The sequence below is a fragment of the Magallana gigas genome, chromosome 4 (assembly GCF_963853765.1).
Source record: "Magallana gigas chromosome 4, xbMagGiga1.1, whole genome shotgun sequence".
Classification (NCBI taxonomy): domain Eukaryota; kingdom Metazoa; phylum Mollusca; class Bivalvia; order Ostreida; family Ostreidae; genus Magallana; species Magallana gigas.
In genome coordinates this window covers 12352325-12378537 of record NC_088856.1, presented here as the reverse complement: position 1 = coordinate 12378537, position 26213 = coordinate 12352325, and the positions used below count along the sequence as shown (strand labels likewise).

Here is a 26213-nt window from a genome sequence, read left to right as displayed (position 1 = left end):
ATGACAATATTCGAGCTTTGTTTACAAAACAAAGAATTATGAACTCTGTATCTTGCTTATAACTTGATATTTGACTAAATAAAATTTGAAAATTTTAAGTCAAATCGTGTCTAAGTCCTTTTAAGAATCACTACGGCTCCCATGAAGCGCGCGGTTGATTGCATGGATTGCAAACTCAGTACATGCATATATACAGAGATTGGACTAAGAATTGCCTACTAACTTTGCAGAGACTTGACCACGAGTAGATACAGACATGCATTGCCTACTATAAATACATGTATTTATAAACAGATAGACAAAGTGGGGATTAATTTCACTTTTAGTTCAAAAAGGAATTTACAAAATGGGAGTGTCTCGATTTTCTTTAGGCGTGTGTTTGGCTTTTAAAAATTAAAATGATGGGGAAATGCAACATTAAAAGTAAATACGAAGGTCATGTTGCACAGGGATTAAACAAACCTTAACTATACGTATCAGCGGTATGATTGCTTTAATTCTGACATTGAATGTCCTCTTCTCTCTCATACATTTGACCTTGACCCAGGACTGAATAACAGCAGCATGGATGCGATGTAAAATCTCAAGACTAGTCGTTTGAATCGGTATGAAAATCATTGTCACTGTCATTAAACGATCGCAATGACATCAAATAATAAAAAATGCAAAGCATCGTTCTAATCTTTTTTATCAATCGCATGAGAGTTAATGAAAAATGCATGAAAGTTCTATTCGTTGGGTTCCAAAGACTATTATACATTTTATATAGATAACTTCAAATTTCGTTCGAAATCAATGTATTTGCAAAATGGGGCATTGTCCGCGATTTCACTTGGAGTACTCAACTCTGCAGACCTTTTTGCAAAGTACTGGTAAATTTCTCCTCAACTGATCGATAATCGATCCCTTCCCATTGCCTGATATTGAGCAGACTGAAGAACGTCATTTCTTTTGTGCGAGTAGGCGCTTTTCTTTCCATAATTAATTCATTAGGAGACCGCGCGGCCATAAGTGCAGGTTCTGTTTGGTATTGTCTGGTTCTACAACGACGTGACAACAGAGAAAAGCTTTCAGCACCGATGTCAGATACACTGCACTCTTCCAACAGTAATCAGTATTAATAAGAGCGAGAAAAATCTGTCTTTATCCTTATTTCTAGACACTTTCTATTTTCCTGAAATGAATTACATCTTTATGTTCAGGTTCACACGTGCCTAAATTCAAATTGTTTGTATCGCAAAGTCGATTACACAAATCTTCTAATAATATGTACCGGTTCGACCAAGCATTTGGATATTTCAAATATAAATTTCTCTACCAATTCTTGTAAGTCTACATCATCTTATGTGAATAATTGTACTACATTCCGCTGATATTCTACCAATAGCGCAATCCAGTGGATCCAAACATTTAACATACGACTATTCTTATGCATATACTACAATCTTGTCTCGTTCAGTTGAATGTTACCATGATAATTGTGAAAATACAACTTTTCTGTTCTATAAGGATCTGAGGTAATACCAATACACATTAGTATGACCTATCTCTCTGCATATCTGTCTTTGTTTACTTTGCTTATGTTTCAGTATCGACTGCGTCACTTCAAAAGGAACCTTTCTCAGTACGAACGCAGCATAGGGTAAAACGCAAACGTGATTTTACTCTACGAAAAACTTCTCATGGTATCATTAGGCCTAATTCTTCAAACTGTACCTTATTTTAAAATTGCCCAATCAAAGGGATAATAAAATGTTGACTCCTTGGTTTATTAAATTACTTTCATTATATTTATTTAAAGATCCAATCCACTTCAGATGAAATTTATTTATTTATAATTATAGCTTTAATTTTAAAAGTTCATACATTTCTGTAAAATTTAAAGAATATGAATACAGTCTAGATGTGCGAGTCTCAAGAGTTTTTAAATCTCTTTAGACAAAGAAAAGGGCCTCAACATTTTGATGGATAACAAAAGAAGACAATAAAGACATCTATAATGTAGCTTTTCGTTTAATAAATGGGAAAAAGATGTAAATCAACAAAATATAACAAAAACAAAATAACAGAAGAAAAAATCTACATTTTACAGACTGATACTTCAACCAATTTCAATTCCATTGCAATGAATATTTTTGGCACTTCTTTCCTTAGCCGTTAATACCTGTGAAAAAAACCAACATGTACTCTATTCAAGATAGTTTCAACAGTTAAACCTAACCACCATTGATTAGATTTGGGGGTAGAAAAAAAATGGAAACATGATCACTCCAGTAAACACAGTTGAAAAATAAAGAGGAATTAATAAATATTTTTGTTATACTTTCATGTTAAATACTGAAATCTGATTGGTTAAGACGCAGTTAATAATATTTACTATTACCCTCAGCGTTAGCAACGCACTTGGCAACGGGTAACATTAAAAAATGTTACATGCGCGAAAATTATGCGCGTACGGTTGGCTGTAGAATTCACGTTATTCCTATATAAAAGCAGTAAAATTTTCTTAAAAATTTTAAAAAAGACATTCAGTATAACAAAATAAATAGTGCCTGTTTGGGAGGATAACAGTTGAAATTGACACCCCTCGAAAACCATTGTCAACCTCCGCTTCGCGTCGGTTGACAATGGTTTTCTCGGGGTGTCAATTTCAACTGTTACCCTCCCAAACAGGCACTATTTATATAATATCATTTACTATGTGACCCTCAAAATAGTGAAATTCTGAATCAGATATATGTAGATGTATCAAACATGAACCCCAAATCGTCAACTACATCAGCAATGACCACCATTTTCTCTTCTCCTTTTCTTTTGAATTAATATTTACATCAGCAAAAACAAAGACAAACAAAAAACACAAAGACATTGAAACAGCACATTATGTACAATTCTTCAAAATTCTTGTACCATTTTCCATAGACAATATATTTTGTAAAATCAATACAAATAAACAACGTAAAAATATAAATAAACTCTTGAACTTCCTTATCCTAACTGGCACCAATTTTCTAAATGATAAAACTTTCCCATGAAACAATAAGCAGACAAAGGCTAAACTGGAAATCAACAGGAAGAGTTTATGAGAGTCTCATTAAAGGATGCCATGCCTAGATGACGCATGGCAGCTGTTCAATATATAAATCAGGGAAACTACATGTAGTACCCCTCAAAATGTTCTTTCAAAAAATTCTCATTTTACAATTATACGCAACGTATGTACATGCAGATAATGTACAAACATGTTATATATATATAAAACATCTCAATGAAAAAGGAAAATACAAAGCAAAAATTTATTGTATAAAGTAAAGCATTATCTGTTCAGTTTGGACATCCAGTTAGTGGGGACATAATGACTGCAGGAGGCCTCAAGTCTACAGCTTGGGCAAACTCTAGGATAACGTAAAGTAATAGTTATCTAGTAATCCAATTGTACAGGAGAATGTGAAATAATAGAAAATAATTTAACAGATGAGCAATCATAATGACGTTTAGATGGTTAAAGGTCTCAATGTACAACACAAATCTCAATGTGCGCTCCTTCCTGACTATAAAGCAGATAATACTTGGTAGTTTATGAAGGTGGACTTATTAGTATTTTGATTCTAAAATATATACAATTATGTCTTAAATTTCTTAATTAATTGATGACTGATGATAATATAAACACATTTTTTTTTGCAAATGAACTTTTTTTTTGCATTTGAGTAGAACATCAAGCATAAAATGGCATCTTGTAAATTATGGTACATGGTTTTATGGAAGAGTGATGAGAGATGTAGAACTCTTTACATAATACAATACCCAGAATTCAAAACCATTTTAGGTTTAGGGGCTAGTCATATGAGATCTTAGTATCATATGGTATTTCTCCATTGGGACTTCACTTTGCAAAAGAATGATCAAATGAGTTTTACAAAAAACATGAAAAAAAACAACAAAACTTGTATATTAATTTGTAGAACTGATTCAGAAACAAAAAACTGGGTAAACGGGAGCCAAGTAATTGTAGTATCAATAGAAAAAAACATGCTACATCACCATACACTGTAAAACATCAGACATATACATCATATAGCACTGCAAATATGTTGAAAAAAAACACACCCGTCAAGGCAATGTAATTTCTATCACACCAGTTTCTGTAGAAAACCTGAAAGCAAAGAATAATATATTTGTAAATAATTCATGATCTAATTAAGCACAAGAACAAAGCTTCAGAGGAATTATTGTGAATTTCCTTGCAATCAAAAAAGATTGATAGATACACATCTGGGTCGTGTCTGGTGGGCAAAAGGTCAAGGTCACTAAATTAATTACTATAATGATAGTAATGATAAAAATCTGTTGTCTCAAAGGTTGTTTTTATATTTTAAGAGAAATTGCTCAGTCACCTTCCAAAGTAGCCGACATCATTTATTTGGAGAGCTACATGTAGTTAATAATTTATTTTGTCCTACAGCTATGTTCCGTTCATCACTAGATTATAAGAACATTTTTTGGTGATATTTTGCACCCGATTAAAAAAAAAGATTAACGGTTACCTTGCAAATTGTTCAAACACCCTCCTTTTGGTGTCTCATGGTTGGATATTTAATTTATACTAGTTAAGAAACCATTATCATAGAACATTTTAAATTATCAAAGTAAAATAAAGCATATTATCCATAACGACCTAAGGTTTATTTCCCAATATGCATCTGACTATTCTGTATGGGTGAAATTTAGTTATTTGATTGTTAACCATATCAGATACAGGCCTAAAATCCAAGCTACCATTCTTTTAGCATGCTATCGCTGTCAAAAACACTCCAACTAAACATCTCACTACACACCGAAGTGCATTTGTTTCTGTCAGGTAACTGAGTTAGCTGTTGGAATTTTACGACATTGGTTTGGGTGAGGTGTCAAGCAATATAGTCAGACCAAAGAAACCCAGTCAACAGATGCACCAATAAACAGGTCTGCCAGGCCGAAACAACTATTTCCTACCCCACACCAAGAAAGGAGCTTTTTAGGGGAGCTATGCAGGATAGAGTGGTAACACTTCAACTATGAAATTCAGCGATTAGAGACAATTTAAAGTTTTCAGGCAGAGGTTCGAGTATAATTTGACCTTTTTGAGATTTTAAATGGCTATCATGTAGACCATCAAAGTTAATATTTCCTTATGCAGTTCTTAGGGTCCCCAGCTCTATAAGCGCTTATCTACTGACCCATTTAATGCATAATCCTGGCCCTCGCATTCAGTTTGTCTGATTGTCATGTTCTTGTCTATTATAAACATTGATATAATTTGTATTATATATGAATGTTTATAGGTAATGTTTCTATTTAACAACAAAAACAAATTACGAAATGGTTACAGGAAGTAAATAAAACTAACTCAAATATTGGATAGGAAAATACTAATAAAATTCTCATTTCTCCTCCAGTGATATGGACTATCACTTACTATATCATTGTGTTATATAGCTAGTATATAATTGTTCAGGTCCAAACCTCCATAACTTGACTTATTTATCATCTTTATAGTAAATAGAAAGTAGCTAAGATTTGATTTGTTTGGAAGTTTCTCAGCAATATGATTTAGCAAATACTATAGACATTATTATTGAAAGTAATATTTTCCCTGAAAATAGCCATGCAGTCAGTTTTGCAATTGTTGACCTCAGTTAACTTAATGAGGAATTGAATCAAAGATAGAAGATGACCGACATCTATCATTGCTTAATGCAATCTGTAAAATTCAGCCTCATAAAAAGGTTTAACTGACGTCAAGCCGTCAAACAATCACACTCAATAACACAAAAATTACCCAACTTTCAGAAACAGCGTCATTCATGACTTCTATCCCTCCCCTGGTGATCAATACAAAGTGAACGTCAAGCTTGGGTCTATATTGGGATTTTTGCAATCCACTGAGTAAACGTTCCATTTATTACCTCAACAGAAAATTTCTGAGGATGAATTTGCACTCTACAGGTGAAAATTAATTGATTTATCTATAAATTGAAGTGCAATCAATTGCTTATATTCTAGTATTTGAAATTTTTTTTTTTTGACTGGCCTCTAAACTTGAATGGGCAATAACCACAATACACAAAGTACCCATCGTTATAATGCAAATTTTGGAGTCACTAAGTGATGGTTCCAGAAATTTTCCCCTTTTCTTGATTCATTAAATTGTGCATGACTATAATTTAGATGAAACCAAGTCAAGAGCTTTCCATTTTGGGAATGCACAATCATTTTAACAGGAATCATTTGGTTGGGGATAATATGCGATATAAATAATTAGATACTTTAAAACCTGACCTTGAAATGGGATTTTTAATGCTAAATCCAACTATTGAACATTATTCATTAAGAAAAGATTAAAGCTTAATATATATATACCCACATAAGAATTTACATTCCATGACCAGCGGAAATAATAAACCTGGCATTCTGGCAGAAAAACAAAGTTCTAATATCGACTTAAGAAATATTATAAGACTAGATTCTGCCATTGTATGCCAGTAATAACATTTCATCTACCAATGTAACATTCTCTGACAAATTTAGCCCAATGAGTAGTCTTCAGATAAGTATATCTCCACACTCTATGGTTCAGCTTATGTCAACAGCATGCACTTGATCATCTAAATTTATTACTTTTTTAGAGTCTTTATTTACTTGGTCAGATATACCACTTAAAGCAACCTTCATTTCAATGTTCTATTGTTCAGAGCCATAGTCTTCTGATCATGGTTATACAAGGTGCTTTCCATTAACATTGCCTCTCCGGCGACGTAATCAGGAAACAGTGACGTTAATGGAACAGTTGGCAACGTCACAATGATCCAACGAGGACAATTGCAGCTTAAAACTGATACTTATCTTAAAATTTGATCCAGAAATTTTGGCTATTTGCAGTTTTCACGTATTTCAATGTAGTAGGATTAATTGTAGTTTTGGAAATACTGGTTTTGTAGAATATGATAACCTCGACGCCATATTGTTTCCTAACTGGCCATGGTATATTGCGTTGCAACAATCGCTTGCCGGCGATGCGTGTTCCAGCAATCGGCGACGAAGGCAACACAGGCAAATCCAGCGATGCCAGTTAAATGGGAGCACCCTTCAAAGTTTTACTGTTCTGGGCCAATTGGAGTCTTCTGATCTTGTTTATATAGTCCTGAGCTTCTTCAGGTCTCTAAATAATTGATTGCCCACTGGGCTACTAGGACAAACATTTTAGTACTGGTTTTATTAGAGCTTTATAAAGTACTCTTGCCTTTTTGGCCAGAACAGAGTATTATTTGAATTTGGAATTATTCTGATTCTTGGAATTTAGGGCTTTTAAGAAAATTGCCCTTAGTAAGACTAACTTAGAAAAGTAACATGAATTTTTATTGTTTGATGTGTTAGTTTTAACTAACTTAGTCAACTAACATGAATTTTTCTTATGAATAGTCTAAGGGCAATTTTCTTAAAAGCCCAAGATTCCAAAAATCAAAATAATTCAAAATTCAAATAATACTCTGATCCAGGTATTTCTTAGTCTTTCTTATGTATAATCTGCCGGAGTGGGACTGAATAATCAAAAGCATTCTAGTTGAAAATTAAATCACCAGTGAAAATCTTAGGACTGTAATGTCTTTCAAGTAACACAAACTCTCTGCTCTGAGATAAAGTTTGAAATTATTAAACTTTCCCCTTGTAAGGTTCGCCAAACAAAGTTCAAATAAAACTGAAAACAGTTGGACTGTGTACATGTACCTGCTGGGAAACATTGATGTCATTGTCCAAATAAAGCTTGAGACTCGAGTGGTACCTCCCACATACGCAATGGTTTGTTTTACCGACAGAGTTCTTGTGGACCATTTCATCAAATGGTCTGTAGAATTAATTGTTAATTAAATCAACTACTCAGTGATAAAGAAAAAGAGCATGATTTAATGTCATGATCAATTGGATTTCACTCAGGCAATACACTTGAATTCATCAAATTGACAATTATCAAATATCCACTCAAAAATTTATTACCAAAAGTCTAAAATCATGATCTAAATTCACAATTTTTTTTTCACATTTAGGAAAAAATGACAGAACCACACTGCAGATCAATCAATTAAGATTCCATGCATTTATAATGTGAGTGGGGGATAGGATTCTTGCTATCTATTTTCTTATTCCACGTTTTCAACTGCATTGATTTTGCAGACTTAGTTTTACAGTTGCTTGGTAAAATCAATTACTTTCTAAAACAAAACCAACAGTGAGAACAATACCTGGATTAGCTTGACGTAAAGTTTTTATCAAACACTGAAATACACACAGGGATTGCACTCCACGTTCCCCTAATTTTCTGTGACCTGTTGAATTCAAATTTTATTGAAGTTAACCAAAAGACCTTGATCAAGGGGCCCGTTGGGCTGAATAAACCATCTGAGTAGAATGCAGTGTACCTGGTTGGGATTAAGGGTTGCCCAATCGGATATAATTTCCCATTTTGATGCATAGGTCGATCTCTTCTGGGATGACCTAATAGACATGGATTAAGGATTAAGGTCAGACGACACGTTCCTCAATTTTAGATAACTTTTTCCATGAATTTGTTAATGGTTTACTACTACTTTGACAATTAGCTTTCTTGCAAAAAATTAGGGTACCTTACCAGGCATTTCTGCAAAAAACTAGAGTATGCAATTTCCTTTATAATCTTCTTGAAAATACACTTGAATTGCTGATATAAAATAAATACATCTACAGCACAGCAAAATTCACTAAATTAGAACTATATCTCCGCCGGGGCGGTGCTTTGAACTCACGACCTCTAGAACCTATACGCTTTTGGCAATGAGTGGCCACGGTTCTAACCACTCGACCATGTACACATATAACCAAATTCAAGTAAATTTTGATCATTTTTAAAGTAATTATAAAATTAATATTTTTTATTGGAACTCTTTATTACGAGGAGATACAAAAAAGATTCTCAAGGAACGTGTTGTCTGACCTTAAGTAAATGAAATATTTCAAATGTAAAGTGGTGGGGCTACCTGATTCTGAAAAGCAAGACATATTTGAGTGACATTTGCTGTAACTTTTTGTAAATGAAAACTGACCATGCATTAGTATATGCCCAGGAGGGGTCAAAGGAACAGATGGGGGTAAAAATATTAACATATTATAATGGACAGTGGTGGAATCATTGCACAGATCCTTGTGATTAGTATGGGAAAAAAATCTGTCTTTTCCTTTTGATGGAATCATTTTGCTGCCAATTACATTTCAAATTTTATATAAAAACATGACTAGTTCTCTATGAAATAGAATACAGACATTTAGGACAATTCAATGCTTCATTCTATCTATAGATTTTTGCCAAATTGATAAAGTAGCAATGAGCATAAAAATCTCCTGCAATGAACTGCAAGCATCAAATTGGTTATGGGTCACATTTAGATATTGCAACAGTTGTAGTAGAATGTATAGTACAGTGAAGAAAATGGCTGCCTTTAGAGAACTTTAGAGAAAATGTAAGATAGCAACTGTAACAAAAGGAAAACAAACCACAAACCATTACTCCTATTAAGAGGGCACTTACTTTTATCATTGTAATGGGGAAGGATAGCTGGGTTACATATATGTATTACTGGGCAAATCTTAACTGCAGTCCTCTTTGAACCATTTCCCCTTTAAGTCAACAACCACCATAAGTTACCCATAAAATCCTGCAGAAACAGTTTTCACCCTCCAGTTCAAACCATTTATCAGATGCTTTATTTCATTAGGCAGAGAGAAAAAAGATTGTTTGGCCAATAATTGTAAATTTATAGCCTATCTGAAATCCATCACAGAACTAACTTCAGTGTGATTCCCATCTCAATTTTCTCTCCAATTTTTCTTTGAATTCAGACTCCAATTTCCCTGAATGTCATAATTACTTTCAAGCCATTCAAGACCTGTTCCCGGCTTCAACCTTATTAACTTTTGATTGCTTGAAGCTAATATTTTAGAATTGCTGCAATCAATGTGTATTCAGTGCAGAATTCCTCTGTGATACTTTGACATATAGGGACAGTTCCTGAGAAGAAGTTAGGGTTTTATATAACAGACAATCAATGGCTTACTGTAACCTATTAACTAGTCTAGCAAGTCTCTTAACAGACCTTATAGTCCTGAGTCTCCATAATAAGACTCAAGTATTTCAGGTGCATTAATTACTGTCACTGGGGAGTTTGTATAATTAGTATCCCCTTTACAGAGTCAGCCATGTAAATCTTTTCCAAGTCTAAATATTAATGGAATCAATATGATACTCCTACAGTATAAATAAAAAAATGCTTGTAGGGGGAATTAATTATTACTCGCAATGGGTATTGGGGCTAAAAACTAAATGCTCCATTGGATTAATTCACACTATTTCAGAATTTTAGCAAATATCATACCATCTTCATTCAATCTATCTATATATATATATATTTATTTGCTACCTGTTGTGGTCTGTCATCTATAAACAATTTTGGGATAGAACGATGATACAAAGTATCTTAGCCATTGATGATTCTATATGGGACTTGGAATTGCAAAATTTCTGGTATGAATAAAGCTAATAGCATCCACAGGATACACTTATTTAACAAAGTGTTTTGGACTTGCAATTCGACCTTCCATGCACTAAACCAGGTTTCATAACATAATCTAAATGAATCCTAGTATTTTTGTTCTTCAATTTCAAACCTAAGCTGTGTCTATACTGGAGACAGAAATTCTTGACACGGTATTGAATTGACACAGCTGGCCAGTTACTCTGCCATCCAGACCAATCCATGCAGACCAATCGGACTTCACAGTTAGGGTATAAAAACAAGTAATCAGGCTGATTATTTGAATAGGCATAAAGAATTCTAAATCCTTGAAAACTCATTCTGAAATGACAGGGATTCAATTTTAACAATCCAAAAGCCTTTTAAAAATCTCAATGGTGTTCCCTCACACCTGAGTTGGGACATTCATGCTATATACTAGGGGGCTTTATGATTCAATTCATTTGAATTTGTATCCAATAATTAGGGGAGGGGGAGGGCTGTGCCATGTTAAATTTGACCAGTGTTATTGATTTCTCTTTGTCAGAAATAAAAAACAAAACAATAATATCAGATGATTCAAGACTGGAGGTTGTGATGATATCTGAAATCAAACCAAACATGGGGTAATATCTATAGCCAACGATCCGTTCTGAATTTAAATATAGATTTGTTTCTCTTGGAGACAAATTGTTTAGCAGACCAAGAAAAAAATTCAGTCCATACATAGAACATATTCTGTACACCAAAAAAAAACTACCGGTAATCAATATTTTAAAACACTGAACAGCAAACAAGCCAATAGAACAAATGTTTAATTTAGTTTATGGTCCATGTACTTTAAACAGAGACAACCAGTTCTTATTGAAAGTGGGCATCCAGTGTATACATGTGTATACAAACTGATAGACTAGCTAGCGCAGTGTTTGGTTGGAGAAAATCAGTAGTTACTTGAGCTAACTGCACTTTAAATGATAAATAATTCAGTATTAATTGTTTGTAATGAAGTGAATTCTTTATTATTAGAAACCTTTAAGATAGGGATCTCAAATTACACATCGGTTCATTTCCTACAGCTGATGGTTAAGTTTTTCTGCCTTAAAGAGAATCCTTAGCTAAAACATGAATAATTTCCTAATATTTTACTGGCAATTGTTTGAATTGAGGCTTATTTTGTATGATACCTTGCATGCGCACTCATCAAAAGAAACAAGTTACCAATTGAATTTTTTTTTAATGATATAAGACAACAATTCTAAAGGACATGTCCGTTCCTCAATCAATGTCTTAATGAACAAGTACATGGCTATGAATGATAGTCTTGTTTGTACATAGGGTTCTCTTTGTGGAAGTGGTAAAGCAAGATTTGGGCGTCATATACATGCTGTGATTTAAAAGCATGTGAACGTTGCACCCATCTCAAGAAAATATGTACATAATGAATCAGTTCATTTGGATTTAAAATGCCTGTAATGCATTTTAATTGTAGCGATTTTCTTTACATCTCAGAGGAACCTCTTCATAACGAGGTCTTTAAAGTTTTACCAATAAATCCAAAAGCCATTACAAGGACACTCGTTGCTTCTCTGTTGACGTTAGCTACCAGCAATCAACTTTGGAAAAAAAAGAGTAATTTTACCAATCTCTGTATAATCTGAGACCTAATACCGTACATGGGATTATTGTTGCAATCATGTCTTAGCCATGGATAGACTTCCTTCCATGGCCTCTTTTTCAGGGCATTATAAGTATATATAGTGATTAACTGTGACGAACAGTGCACTCAACTAGGAGAAGAAAATTCCTCCATTCAGAAGTGCACATAATGCAGATTATGAAAAAAAAACCTGCAACCTTTCTTTGATCTCCTTTGTATGTGACTGACACCTTAATCACCAAATACTGCCCATTTGAACTTACAAATGAGATGTTGGGGTTTAATTTCAATTGAGTGAATTCCAAATTTCAACACCTCTTTCATAACCTAGGTTATAGTACATGTATAAGCTCCTGTACACAAATTATCTCCCACAAGAAGGTTAAGGGGTGAAAATAATTGTGGGAGAATAAGTTTTGAAACAACAATTTTTTAATGCAGTAAATTTTCATAAAGGTGTTTCTGTGGATGCTATTGATGTATATACTTTTAAAAAATACTTTTTCAGCTAATTTAAAATGAAAAATAAACAAGAGATGTTCGTGAAACACTTATGCGCCCTCCCTTGAAGACCTATGAGAAGAAAATGAACAGAAACTGCAAATAATTGGAATTTTTCCTAGTCCAAGGGGCATAACTCTGTCAAAACTTGCTCGATCGTACCCAAAATCAAACCTGACCTAGATATTCATATATCAATGTGTATACCAAATTTCATTTCAGTAGGTGCAATCTCTGCGAAGAAAATGAACGAAAACTGATGATGGACCAACTGACCAACTGACAGACAGACAACACAAAGCAATATGCCCTCCCTTCTTCGAAAAGGGGCATAACAATTTTTCTCTCAGAAAAAAAAATCACATTTAATTGATATATACATGAACATGAAATTATTGTTCACAGTGTTAAATCATAAGGTCACAGTCTCAAAGCTAAAATATGGCTTGGAATAGTGTGCGTTTCAACTGAAGGAAGAAAAATCTGACTTGACATACTTATATCTTAATTTTGATGCATTGTGATGTCATAATTATTCTAAATCATGTGACGTGCTTATATCCTAACATTGCGAAAGATCTAATTAAATTGCATCAGTGCAGGTGATTAATGCCATTTAATTATAATATATTTTAAAGAAAAAATCCTTTGATTTGTCACATACTTTGCTGTTATTGCTTGGGCTTCAAAAAGATACTGTAAACGCATTATATTTGGCAGAAAATAGTTTTTGAACAATTTTGCATGGATTTAAATTAGCGTATTTCTGAATGTGTCTATTCTTATACATATATGCATGGCATTTAGCTATGTACTTGATTTAGCGGAAGCCGCATTCTGCCAAAAGCACTAAATAGATATACAGCCAAATGTAGTACGTTTACAGTAGTTTATACATTGTTATTTTTTGCTTAATATCTTGTTTAAGATATTGTTAAAATATGTTGCTCTTTCCTCTAAATAAAACACTTTTTACAAATCAAACGCAATTTACTGGTACATAAAATTGGGGTAAATCTTTAGCTTTCCCAAGCTTGATTTATATGGTTACTTTTTTCACTACTAATTTTACTCAAATTACTATGAAATTGCATTGATCTTTCAGGTGCACCAAGCTGTGTTTTAAATGCATTAAAATATCTCTTTGTTTACATGTAGCAATTATCTTTAGTTAAATAGGCATGTACTTTATAAAAAGCTTTAAAGGTGCTAATTATTTGATACACAATATTGATATATTATTGACTTCAGTATAACTAGTGTTAATGACAGCATCAATTGGTTTTTCATTACCATATCTATAAAATTAACTTCTGACGTTACAATACATTCCCTGAGAACCAGCGAAAGGAATACAGATCATGACATCAAAGTTAGTTATGGCCTATATCATATAAAGTACAGACAAGTGACTTTTTACTGACGCTGTGAAATCAATCATGAAGCTATAACATGCTTGCGGATGAAGATATCTTCTAAATTTGTTCCAATTTCTTTTATCTTTACATTCTGATCAATCTAGACTAATATTTTCTAAATTCTTATATGCAAAATTGTAACAAAGATTACCGTAGAAAATATGCACAATTCAAAATAATTCCTATTAAACATGTTAATTAAAACAGACATTTCATTATACATTTGTATTTCAGTTCCCAGAAACCTTAGTTCTACTATATGTGCAACATCTTTTTTTGCATTAGTGCAAAGTATCGTCTAATGGAGATTTAAGTATTTAGATAGAATTAACGAATGGATATAATCTTTTCAACTACTTCATTAACTCCCAATTTTGAAAGAGTCCCAAAACTTTTCAAATGAATGAGAGAAAAGATCATGTACATGTAGTACAGCTGGGATCAAATGTTCCATGCGTACACCCAGTGAACAGGTCTTAGATGTTGACACAATGTTGAAAATTAAATATAAACAAATTTGGTCATGGTCATATAACACTCAAGTGTGCTTTCTACAGCACTTTTAATTTTCTCATTTATGTGCAAATAAATAAATGATTAATAGATAGAGAAAAAATACGTGTTTTAAATGGAAATACAGATTCAAAAATATTACTTAATCCTTGCAATGAAACCTTCCTATACAAACATTTTTGTGGCAATTTCTCTGACATTTCAGCATTCAAAGTCAATATTTTCTACAATGAGAAGTACCAGTACTTTGAATCTACACCCTGATAATTCACAAATTCTTAACTTCCCACCTAAAGCACAGAAGAGACTAGATTAACAGTAGTTTTAATTCAAACCTTTGAACTGTACTCAAACATGCATCATCAAACCATCGTACATGTAGCTACCACTGTAATCGCTTATCGCTTAATCTCTGGTCCATTTAATTAATATTATTACTACTTCTAACATTTACCACTTTGTTGTGTGCAATTTAGAGTGCACCTTACCTAAATCAATCAACTAAATACCGAAAACCATATTGAATTATACTTTAGCCTTATTGTGTAAATGTCTCTAGTTTGAAGAAAAAAGAATTCATTGGAGATAGAAACACCCATGGTTTTCATTTGGCTGTGCTTTCATGAGTACACTGATGTCATAAAATGTTACAATAGCCTGCATTTGCTATTTCCAAACATTATCATTGATTTTCAAGCAAACCAAATCAGAATGGAAATCCTTTGGATCTTGAGATCTTCCATTAGAACAAAAAAATTGATTGCATTATTCAAAAGCTCTATGACTGGCAAGGCTCCTGTAAAATCGTTACACATACATTCATAGAATTCCATTTCATTGGATCTGCAAAATTCTTTTAAGAAAGATCAACATAAAATCTTATATTGTACCATATATTTCAATATTTGATGAAGGAAACTTTCATTAAAAAAATAATGTTTTCTATCAATGAAACTAATCGATAGTAAAAGGAAAGACTTCCATGCTATACAATCATATATAAAAAGAATTCAATGAGTAAAAATAAAAGACATTTCCAATTTCAATCTAAACAGAAAATGAACTTTATTGATACATATGTATATTCATTTTCAAAATTTAGTTATATCATTAGCAATGGAAGCTAACTCTTTTTCATAAATGGCGAAATCAAATCCTCAAGATGATAAATTTTGATCCAAATTAAAGTTTTAGGATTTGTTAAAAACATTTCATATACTATTCTAATTTACAAATAAATAGAATATTCCATTATTCCTATCATAATTTCTGTACTATATATGAAAGTTCATAAAAAGAATACTTTACAAAATTCTGTATTTTAATACAAGTAGCTGGTTAATCGGTCGGAACGAATTGCAATTAACTAATTAGCAATTTTGTAGTCGATTTTCATCCCTAATTTAAGGAAAAAATTGCCTGTGTATTTTTTTCTTTTCTTTCTTTATCCTTTTTTTATGGACAGATAGATATGGGTTCAATGTCATTGAACAATCTCTACCCTTTGGGCTCTGTGAGTGAAGATGGGTTTAAACTAGACCAAGGGGCAAGAAGATATTCTCATTCGACAAAACAAGTATCTTAAACTGAGATTTTTTATCCTTGACCTTTATTCGATATAAATGGATTAAGGTAATTGCACACTATCTAAAGAGACAGTTTAAGTCCACGTGGGCCAGAGGGAGAAATAAGAGAAAATGTTACTATGGTCCTATAAAACTAGACGGATGGAAAATCTGATCACTAAGGCACCAAAAAAGTGGGTCTCATTAGCATAGCCTCAAATTAAAAAGCGAACTTTAATTGCATGGATGATTTATTGGACTTACCCTTATGAGAGCAACTATGTACACTAGAAATAAGTTCATAGTTTTCTCTAACCATTAGGCTTCTTTGTATGCAGTTGATAAAATATCTCTGCACTATTTCTTTAAAACTAAGCTAAACACAAACTGAGGAATAGTAAGATCAAGGTCATAGGAAAATTCAAGGTCAGAAAATTAGACAGTTCAATTGTATCATCAATGCTGACAGCAAAATAATCAACCCAAAAGATTTTAAAAATGCTAAATCCATCTGCAACATTTATGTATGCATGACAAACACATACATAGGAACATTGAGAGTTAATTCATTGATCAACCACATAGCATACAGGAATCTTCCCACTATTAACTAGAACATTCAATTATTGATGAGTTCCATAATTTTTTCACTACCAATTTCCATAGACAAAATGTAATGATGATGTTTAAAATTTAGATATATATCACATTAAAATTAAAATGCTTCCAACATTAAACAGACCAAAGCTTTTGAAATTACAGGTACTCTGGTAACTTACCTAGAAATCCCTAAAGAGCTATATATGATATGTTAAATTTGGCCCCCATAATTCGCCATTTTTTAAAGTGTTTCGGGTACAATAAATTGTTATATAATTATTCTTTAGAAGAGTTGTTATAAAATATATTTTTCACCAATTTATTTGCACTCACTGACAGTACACGACCTCAGAAGTGACGCTATTTTTATAATTCAATCAAAATCAGTAAAAAATTCACTTTTTTCTTATCTTTTTTTGAATCAGATATATAGAGCGAAGCTTTGAACAATGACAATTTTTTTGTCACTTATTAGTCTTGTCTAACTACATCTGAAATTAAAATATTTTGTTTGTTCAAGCATGTACTAAATGTTTTCTTAAAGAAAAACTGCTTGAAAACAAGCACATCGTTAGTGTTATAAATATTGATACCTTTATCTCTGATGGAGAGAATATTAGGCTATTTTTTGCTGCTGTTCCATCCATGTTTATGTATAAACTTGTATGCATATTTCTGAATAAAATATTTCTTGAACTAAACTAAGCTATCATAACTGTTAGAATCTAGATGTGAAAGGGAGTTTCTTTGCTATTATAAGCTGTAATACATAAAAGAATTTGGACCTGTTAGGGAGATTCTTTGGATACTGTAAGCTATTATACTTGCTTACTTAGAGAATCTGTCTCTGTTAATGAGCTTGGTTTTACACTGTGAGCTGTAATACCTGTTAGAATCCGGACCTGCAACATTTCCTGGAGCTGATCTCCAGATTCTGACATCCACTGGCCGTCACTGCGTAAGGATCGTCCACCATGTTATCACAGTAAAACAGATGGGCGTGGTCAAGGGACCCACAGGCACTGACCAGTTCGGTCAATCCGGCTGCAGTGACCTGCATACAACCAGATAAATCCAGATGTTCCAGATGGGGAAGACCCCCTTCTCCAGCCAGAAACCTTGAAAATATAGAAAAAGACAGCTTTAGATTCCCATTTATCTTGGAATCTGTAAACTACAGATGAAATATTACAATAGTACATTTAGAATGCAATGTAACATTTTAGTATTTAATCACCATAAAAACACAGAGGACTTAAGTAGCAACTGTTTCCTTTAATATTTAATGTTTAGTATGTACCTGTACATGCACACTCATCCCCAAATATACTATATACCATAATAAAATAACATCATGCATATGTATTCTTAACAAGGATAGTATTATCAGGATAGCATGAAACAAGTTTAAATTTATGGTCTCAATAACCAATCAAAGTACCCAGCTCATATGTACAATACAACCCACACCACCACTGAAACTGATACACAAAGCTGTAGGCATAAAAAAATGTGTGTCAACTAATAACTGTTTAACACCTAAACAGAGGACAAGCTTAATTAATATCCAAAGCAACTGCTTGATTTAAAGCTTTTGTCAAACAAGAGGCCCATGGGCCACAAATCGCTCACCTGAACAATAGTCCTTGTATCATTTTATTTCGAAAGCGTTTATTATGAAGTGGACTCTGAATAAATATTGTAAAACTCATATATTTCAAGATTTCGCCATATATTAAACAATACATAAAAAAAAGAAACAATTTTATCTTTGGCATGTTTTTATTCATAGTTATTTTACACATCAAATGAGACTGAATTTTAAGCTCTAAAATACCCATTTGCAGTAAAAAAAGTATCCCAATTTCAGTGAAAAAATTGAAAAATATTCGTTAAATAATTAAAAGATGATATTGGCATCTGTTTTGTATTTCAATCATTAAAATCTATTTTATCGATTCATCAAATAAAAATATTGCTGGTGTGATGAGGACATTAGGCATGTTAGATTTTGCATTCTCATCGATCATCTGTCCTAAAGACTAAACTCAAAAAACATGGAAAGTCTATATATAGTTGATAAAGTCTATCAATGATTCCTATTTTTTTTCCATAACCATTTTTTATCTTTTGTTCCTTTATCTTTCCTAACTGTGTGTTTGTGAATCAAAACTTCGTAAAAAATAAGATCCACTCCTTTTTGAAGTTGTTTGAATTTATGATCTTTGATCCCGATCACTTGGATCCCGATCTGTGAGTAATTGATGTCGGGATCGAAATTCCAAAAAAACCAAAAAACTAGTCGATAAACATACACACGTATTTCCAGATAATTTAACTATGATAAACTTATCATGGAAATGTTTTTTTTTTTTTAATACTTCTTTTAATGAAAAATGATTTAAACAATTTAGAATCTGCACTATCTTAGAATGATTGCATAGTAATCTCACAAACTGTAGCATTGTAATTCTTAAAAAGAAGAGTTTAAAAACATTTTCCCATTATATAAGTCTATGTTAAACTTTGAACATATTTTGGAGCCGTACGTAGTATTAGTCCGGGGATCACAGTTTTCACAATTTAGAATCTACACTATCTTAGGGTACTTGTATAGTAATCTCACTAATTTTAGCACTGTAGTCCTTGCGAATTTTTAAAAACATTTCTATGTTAAATTTGTCATTTTTAATCAACTTTGAACCCCTCTTGGGACCCCAGTATTGATCCGGGGATCGCGATTTTTACAATTTAGAATCTTCACTATATATACAAGCTTTGGTGTAAATATTGGCATATCTGGTTCAGTGGTTCTTAAGAAGAAGATTTTTTAAGACACCCACCCAATTTTCGCAGTTTCGCAATTATCTCCCTTTTAAAAAGGGTTGTACCTTTTATTTTATCAATTTAGAATCCCATTCCCATAAGGATGCTTTGTACCAAGTTTGGTTAAATTTGGCTCAGTGGTTCAAGAGAAGAAGTCAAAAATGTGAAAAGTTTACAGACGGACGGACAGACAGACGGACGGACGGACGGACGGACGACGGACAACAGGTGATCAGAAAAGCTCACTTGAACCTTCGGTTCAGGTGAGCTAAAAACATAGGTACATGACTTTGTGTCAACTGTGGTTCTTGTAGATCGATGTTAACCATGATAACATCATAACAATGCATTAATATCCAAAGATGGAATCGTCAAAAATCAAAATCTGGACATGAGTATATTAAGCTTCACTTTGCTGATATTTGATGTTTTTTGTGTTGATTGCTATCCAAACAGGGGTCTTTGATATACTAGTACATTTCTGCCATCAGCTATCTCAAATTAAATAACACTGTACATAAAATAGCAGTTTCTATCATCATGTTACTGCTTAATTTGATCTTCCCTCCCACATACCAATTGATAGGTAGTGCAATAAGTTGACTGCAACAATAGCGAACTAAAGGAACTGTGATATTATCTATAGAGAATCTGGGGGCATGTTTACTTGTCACATATGTATGTTTATAGGTGAATATACCTCAGATATGCACTGCAACTGAATGGGTTGTTCTTTAAATACAGTGAATAATTAATGAAACTTGATGAACTTGTCTCTAATTACAACGATCAAAATCTGTTTCATAATTCAATGGTGATGTTTATTCACCATGAAATCCTTGAATATTGAGCCAACACCAAATATCAATGATTCCAAGTAAAATGTACATGCAGGTAATGAATTGATACACAATGAAATCCCTCCAGTACCTGAGGCCTTCATCGGTCACCAGTGAGCAGCCAGATAGAGACAGGAACGTCAGCGCCCTCTGGGGAGTGTCATTATCACTCTTATCACAGACTTCATGTACCACACTCCTCCCCCCGCAGCTGCTAGTCCTGTGAGGGTCACCACCACTAACCCTCTCTAGGGAGGGGATAGTCCTTTGTCTGGGAGACCTCTCTGATGAGAGATTAGTCCTTAGATGGGTGTTCCCAGAACTATTATATCTGTTTGAAGTTACACAGTGAAAGGGAAATAACTCTTGATTTCCTCTTGTAGATGAATTCAATGTCCGAGAATCCACAGATTTTGAAGTCTGATCACAGGGACCAGATGTCTTTTTCGTCCATTTTTTTAAATCAATAGTCCTTGGCTGATCTCTCATTAAAGATGGTAGAAGTGAAAGCTCCAACAAAGGAGAGAACACACTTTCTCCTTCTAAAATTTCCATCAACCGATAGGCCATCATCTCCCGCTCAACAACATCACATGCATTGCGTAGAGTCTGGTCCACTGAATCAAAGTCTAGACCACCGATTCTGCGCTCCTGCTGGGATCTACACATGCCTTGTTGACAACAGCCTCTCGCTTCACTCATTGGCATGGAAGCAGTGTTGTCCGAGTCCTTGTTCTGAGGGGTAGTCTTGGACTCTGTGAGAGAACCCAGGGCGAGGGAAATTCTCTGTAAAGTCACGTCGGTGATGTTCACACAGCCAGACAGGTTAACATGTTTCAGTCTTCTACCACATTTATTTTTTCCCATACTGTAAACATAAAAACCATAGTACAGTGTATATATGTATAAATTCTGAAGATAGTGCAGCTTTAATACAAAACACATTGTCCGATATTCTTGATGCGAGAACTAACAGAATAATATGAAGAAATATCTTAATAATTATAAGGCCTAAAAAAAAATTTGTGTGTTTAGGGTAACACTGATGAAAAAATTAGGTTACGGTAGGTAGGTAGGGATTTTTTTTAATTTTATCATATTTTGTTTGTATGAATCCTAAGAATGTTTGTTTATTTCATATTCAAAAACGTATTTTTTATTGGAAATAAGATAAAATTCACAATCGGATAAAATCAGACATCTAAAAATGGTAGGATTGGGCCATTTTTGTAGGGTAGGTCGGTTTACCCGAAACACACAACTTTTTTTTTTTTAGGCTTAATCGAAACATATTGCTTCATCAAGAAGTTTTTTTGTAAAATACAAATTGCTGATATCTTGACATATAAATGAGCTGCATATAAAAAACTGAAATGATATCAATTTAAATTTGCATAGCTTCATTCTTGTGCAGCAGAGTATTTCTGACCAATGATTAACATCAGCCTCCTGCCCCTGACACCCACCTTTTAAATCCAATATCTGACACCCTGGTCTGAGTGAGGTCCAGCACTTCTAGGTTAGGACAACAGCTCAGCATCCTGTACAGCTGTTCATATAAAACATTGTGTTGATTTCAGTTTTAATTCAAAAGAGGAATACTTCATTTCATATAGGTTCATATAAGGAAGCATATTTGCAAATGTAAATATTTCAAATTTGGATTTCTTGAAAAAACACTGAAATTTTAGAAAAATAAATGTTTTCCCTCTTCATTGCTTTCAAATGCATATTTTCCTCTTCATTGCTGAGAAGTGAACATTTCAAATGCATACGTATACGTTTTATCATTTTTGTTTTTTTAATTTTACTTTTTATGCAAAAAAAATGTGCAATTTATGAACTTCGCTTAAAATCTTTATTTTTGTGCAATACTCAGAATATAAAATCTTTCTACATGTATTTGTGTAACAATCAGATAATGTGTTTCTTTTAAGAAATATGCAAACAAACTTATGAATGATTAACTATGAATTGACACAGAATCTGGACACTTACCACGCCATTAGATAACCCCCTGCTGTAGCCCAGGTGTAATTCTGATACACTGGCTCCCACCCTGGGGAAAAGGTACTTCAACATTGAGGTCAATAACCTGGACTCCCGCTGGACCTGCAAGCCAATCAAAAGTCAGCTCCATTTAGAAAAGCCAATGTATTTGCCCCAGGGATATTTGTCCTAACCCAGAGATAATCAAACAAAAACTCACAGAAAAATAAATGTTAAACATATGTGTAAAGTTGCTAGTTGCTATGCTGAATCACTTTAGGGTGTGATTTCATCACTCAAGGAGAAACATCAAAATGTCCAATCAGATTAAACTAATTTACATAAATTTCATGAATGAAGGTATGGATTTTTAATAAATACTGTCAGAGAATCCAAGTACAGGTATGTATTTACCAGCTTCCACTGCTGTGACATTTCATCAATGTCATCACTTTCCTCGGATTCATCAACATCTGCGTCCTCGTCAAATTTGACATCCAAGGGATAGAACTCTGCCTGCTCCAGGCTGGCCTCCTCTTGATCTACATCCATCCTGTCTTGGCAAGACCAGACTCCTGCAGTCAAAACATACAAGATTTTAGTCAAAAGCAATTGATTAACAATATTAATATTTCTCATTAACACAAGATTTATGGATCACATAATACTAAAATTGTTTAAACCACATGGCTTTTGCTTCCCCCCCCCCTTTTTCATTTTTAACTAGTGTTAGGAACTTAGGGTAGGTGAATGTATATTTTGAAACCAGTTTTGTGTGGGTTTTTTTTTTTTTGGGGGGGGGGGGCAGAGAAGAGTTTGAACTGATGTGGAATTAAATGATCTGACAGAATTGAATGGCTTTCACTGAGCATATTAAAGATGTCAATTGTGGGTGGTAAAGTAGACCAAATAGGTTTCAAGATATGTTTGAAGAGGATACTATAAAATTGTAATAAAGCAGGGAGGAATTAATATCCACAGAAAATCGTAATAACGATCACGTCTGCATTTAAAATATTACATTTATTTTAACAATAGTTTGATGCTCATGAATTCATGTTCTTGTGATTCGATACAAAATGTCGTATTAATAAAGATTTAATTTTAAGTAAAATATAAACAGCGAAATGTCAGTTTTGACAAATTGTTAAAGAATCTGAATCATTTTTTTTTTTTATTAAAATAAGAAAAATTAGGTTCACAAGTAAGGCCCAATTTTTTACCATAGGTTCGTCATAGTTCTCTATAAAAAAAAAAAAATCCTCTCTTTTTTATATATCACAGTGTTTTTACTAACCGCGGAACCACTGCACCGGTCTGATGATTTTCCAGTTTGAGCCATCCATGGCTATAGCATTCCATCTCTTAGACACTTGAGCAATAGAGCACAACTCCTTGGGATTAAGGTAAGAAAAGATGTTCAGCATTACCTCATCAGGGAGCAATTCAACGCCTCTAGGTTCACGACGCGATTCTCGCAAACATTTTTCATCCTCATCAGAAGAAGATGCTAAAGAAATACACAAATAAAATGTCATTTACATACATTAGATAAAAATTATAGGTAACATTGTTAGCATGTCAAGCATAATTGAATGCAATCTATGAATATAAAAATGTATTAATAATTTATGTGTTCTGATAATAAACATAACATATTTAGGATTATCAATTATAACATAGACTTACAAACACATTCTTCATTTTCATCAAATTTTTCTTCGATGGTTTGTTGGTGTTTCCTGATGACTTTGGATTTCAGGGACCGCAACTCTTCAAAGGTAAAATACTTCATCAACATTGGCTGGAAAACCTGACAAAGATAAGAAAAAATTACTTTATTAATCGCCTTCATATATAAGTCAACTGTGTACACTAAATTATTTAATCAATTGAAACTATCTGCAAATATAAGTATAGAAGAAGCCTTGTTCAAAATTATCAACATTATTCTATCAGTACTGGATCAGGAAGTTTTACAAATAATAAATGTATTTGTTGATAAATCTTATTTGCTGACTTATGCATTGTTGTCATCATATTGTACATGTATTACAATGTTGAGGAAGTAAATCAAAATGGTAATATGTTATCACTTGTTCAATGAGCTTACAATTATCATCCATGTTAATTTTATAAGAAGTTGATAAAATGGTATCTGTACAAGTTTTGCAATTAAAAGTGGCATATAATAGAAGTCTTTTCAAAACAGGAAATGTTTAAGAAGCATACATCCCCATCCCTACCCCCAATGTGGCCATATTGAAAAGGAGTAAGCTTTTTCAAAAGGCAGAGCAGACAAGCAGACGATTTATAAAAATTTAATCATGTCTTTCTATGTCCAGGGTAGTTTAACCCTTGCTCTTATAAGCAGTAGGGTAATTTACTCCTCAGTAAAAGGTATCAGTGTACAACTTCATTCAGTTTTCTATAGCAAGGTTTCTCAAAATAAATCAATGAGTGAGCAACTTTTAGTCAGATATAGTCTATGATTTTCAGAGTAGTTTGGCCTTTGACATCATGAACTTTTATAATTAAGATTCTTCTACCCTTTTGTGCATTCCTGTGAAAGATGTCAGTCAAGGTTTTCAAGATATTGAGTGTTTATTTGTCAATGTCCAGTTTTGTTAGACCTTGACCTGCATGTAATGACCTTTCTATATTCTGTTAAAGCACTCTTTAGGTATTGGATTACAAGTCGCCTAAGTAGTGATGGATAGGTTGAAAACATTACGTCCCTTTTCTTCAAGAGAGGGCACACTTTACTTGGAAAAGCTTACACAAAATCTAACATGATTTGAAATTTTCTTTTTTTCATTCATTCCTAAAGATAAATCATATATAAAAAGAAAGAACCTCTTCTTCCTCTTCCATGTGAGGTATGAACTTCCGTGTGAAATCTTCCAGAGCCGATCGCAGCTTTATCCCATAATTCTCCCTGTCTACCTCGCTCTTGTCTCGACACTGGTAGCCATCCTGTAGAAGCCTTAACATTTCTGTGAGTCTATTATCAGAATGACAGTTGCATACAGCTGAGCTTCGAATGGAAAGAGCATTCAGTTTAGCCTTCAGTTTCTTCATTATGTACTTGTTCTCAATTTGCTCGTGGGCCCGGAACTCTTGAAAAGCGTCCACAAGATTTTCAAGGAGATTTGTCATGTGGTGGACATTAGCGAAATTTGTGTCTGTCACCTGCAACAAAATAATTGCATAACTTAAAAATGATAACTGCAATCTGTTTTGCATGCGAGAATACTGTTAACATTCAGTCATCATAGACCCCCCCCCCCCCCCCCCCCCCGCAAAACTACACGTCAGTCGTCACTGTGTAGTATTACATCAGTAATTTAAAGGATGTCACACGACTTAAAATGAGATTAATTACGAACTTCGATGACGGCACACCTTCAATAACATTTATTTTATTTTCTAAAATTTAAAATGAACAGCCTGTTTATGAAGCTGATATCGGAATATATTCACAAATTTCGAGAGTTTAACTTTAAGACGGCAATGTTATAACAGTAAATATAATTCCCAAATGACAATATTGCCAAAATACAAAATGGTATGTCCTTATCTAAATTACCATGGCCAAATATTTGTCCACAAGTTCCTTCATTCTAGAATGTGGAACTTTGAAGACGTCTACTTCTTCTGGACAGTTCAGCGCCATTTTTGTTTTGATCGGAAATGGTTTCCTCTCGTGAAATCCCGTGCGATTA

The 26213-nt window shown here is 33.3% G+C and overlaps 1 protein-coding gene and 1 long non-coding RNA gene across 2 annotated transcripts; one reads left to right on the top strand and one right to left on the bottom strand.

Moving 5' to 3' along the window:
* The first annotated feature begins 82 nt into the window (after positions 1-82).
* On the top strand, positions 83-2053 carry LOC109617520 (uncharacterized). Its single transcript, XR_010712815.1, has 3 exons — positions 83-1107; positions 1590-1685; positions 1939-2053. It is a non-coding gene; the product is annotated as an uncharacterized lncRNA (long non-coding RNA).
* LOC105319403 (F-box/LRR-repeat protein 5) lies at positions 1998-26213 on the bottom strand. Its single transcript, XM_011416939.4, has 10 exons — positions 26078-26213; positions 25345-25680; positions 24178-24301; positions 23786-23998; positions 22903-23063; positions 22498-22611; positions 21966-22048; positions 20591-21367; positions 17721-17952; positions 1998-4156 (listed from the first exon to the last, which is right to left on the bottom strand). The coding sequence occupies exons 1-9, from the start codon at positions 26162-26164 to the stop codon at positions 17724-17726; spliced, it is 2124 nt and encodes a 707-aa protein (XP_011415241.3). The 5' UTR covers positions 26165-26213; the 3' UTR covers positions 1998-4156; positions 17721-17723.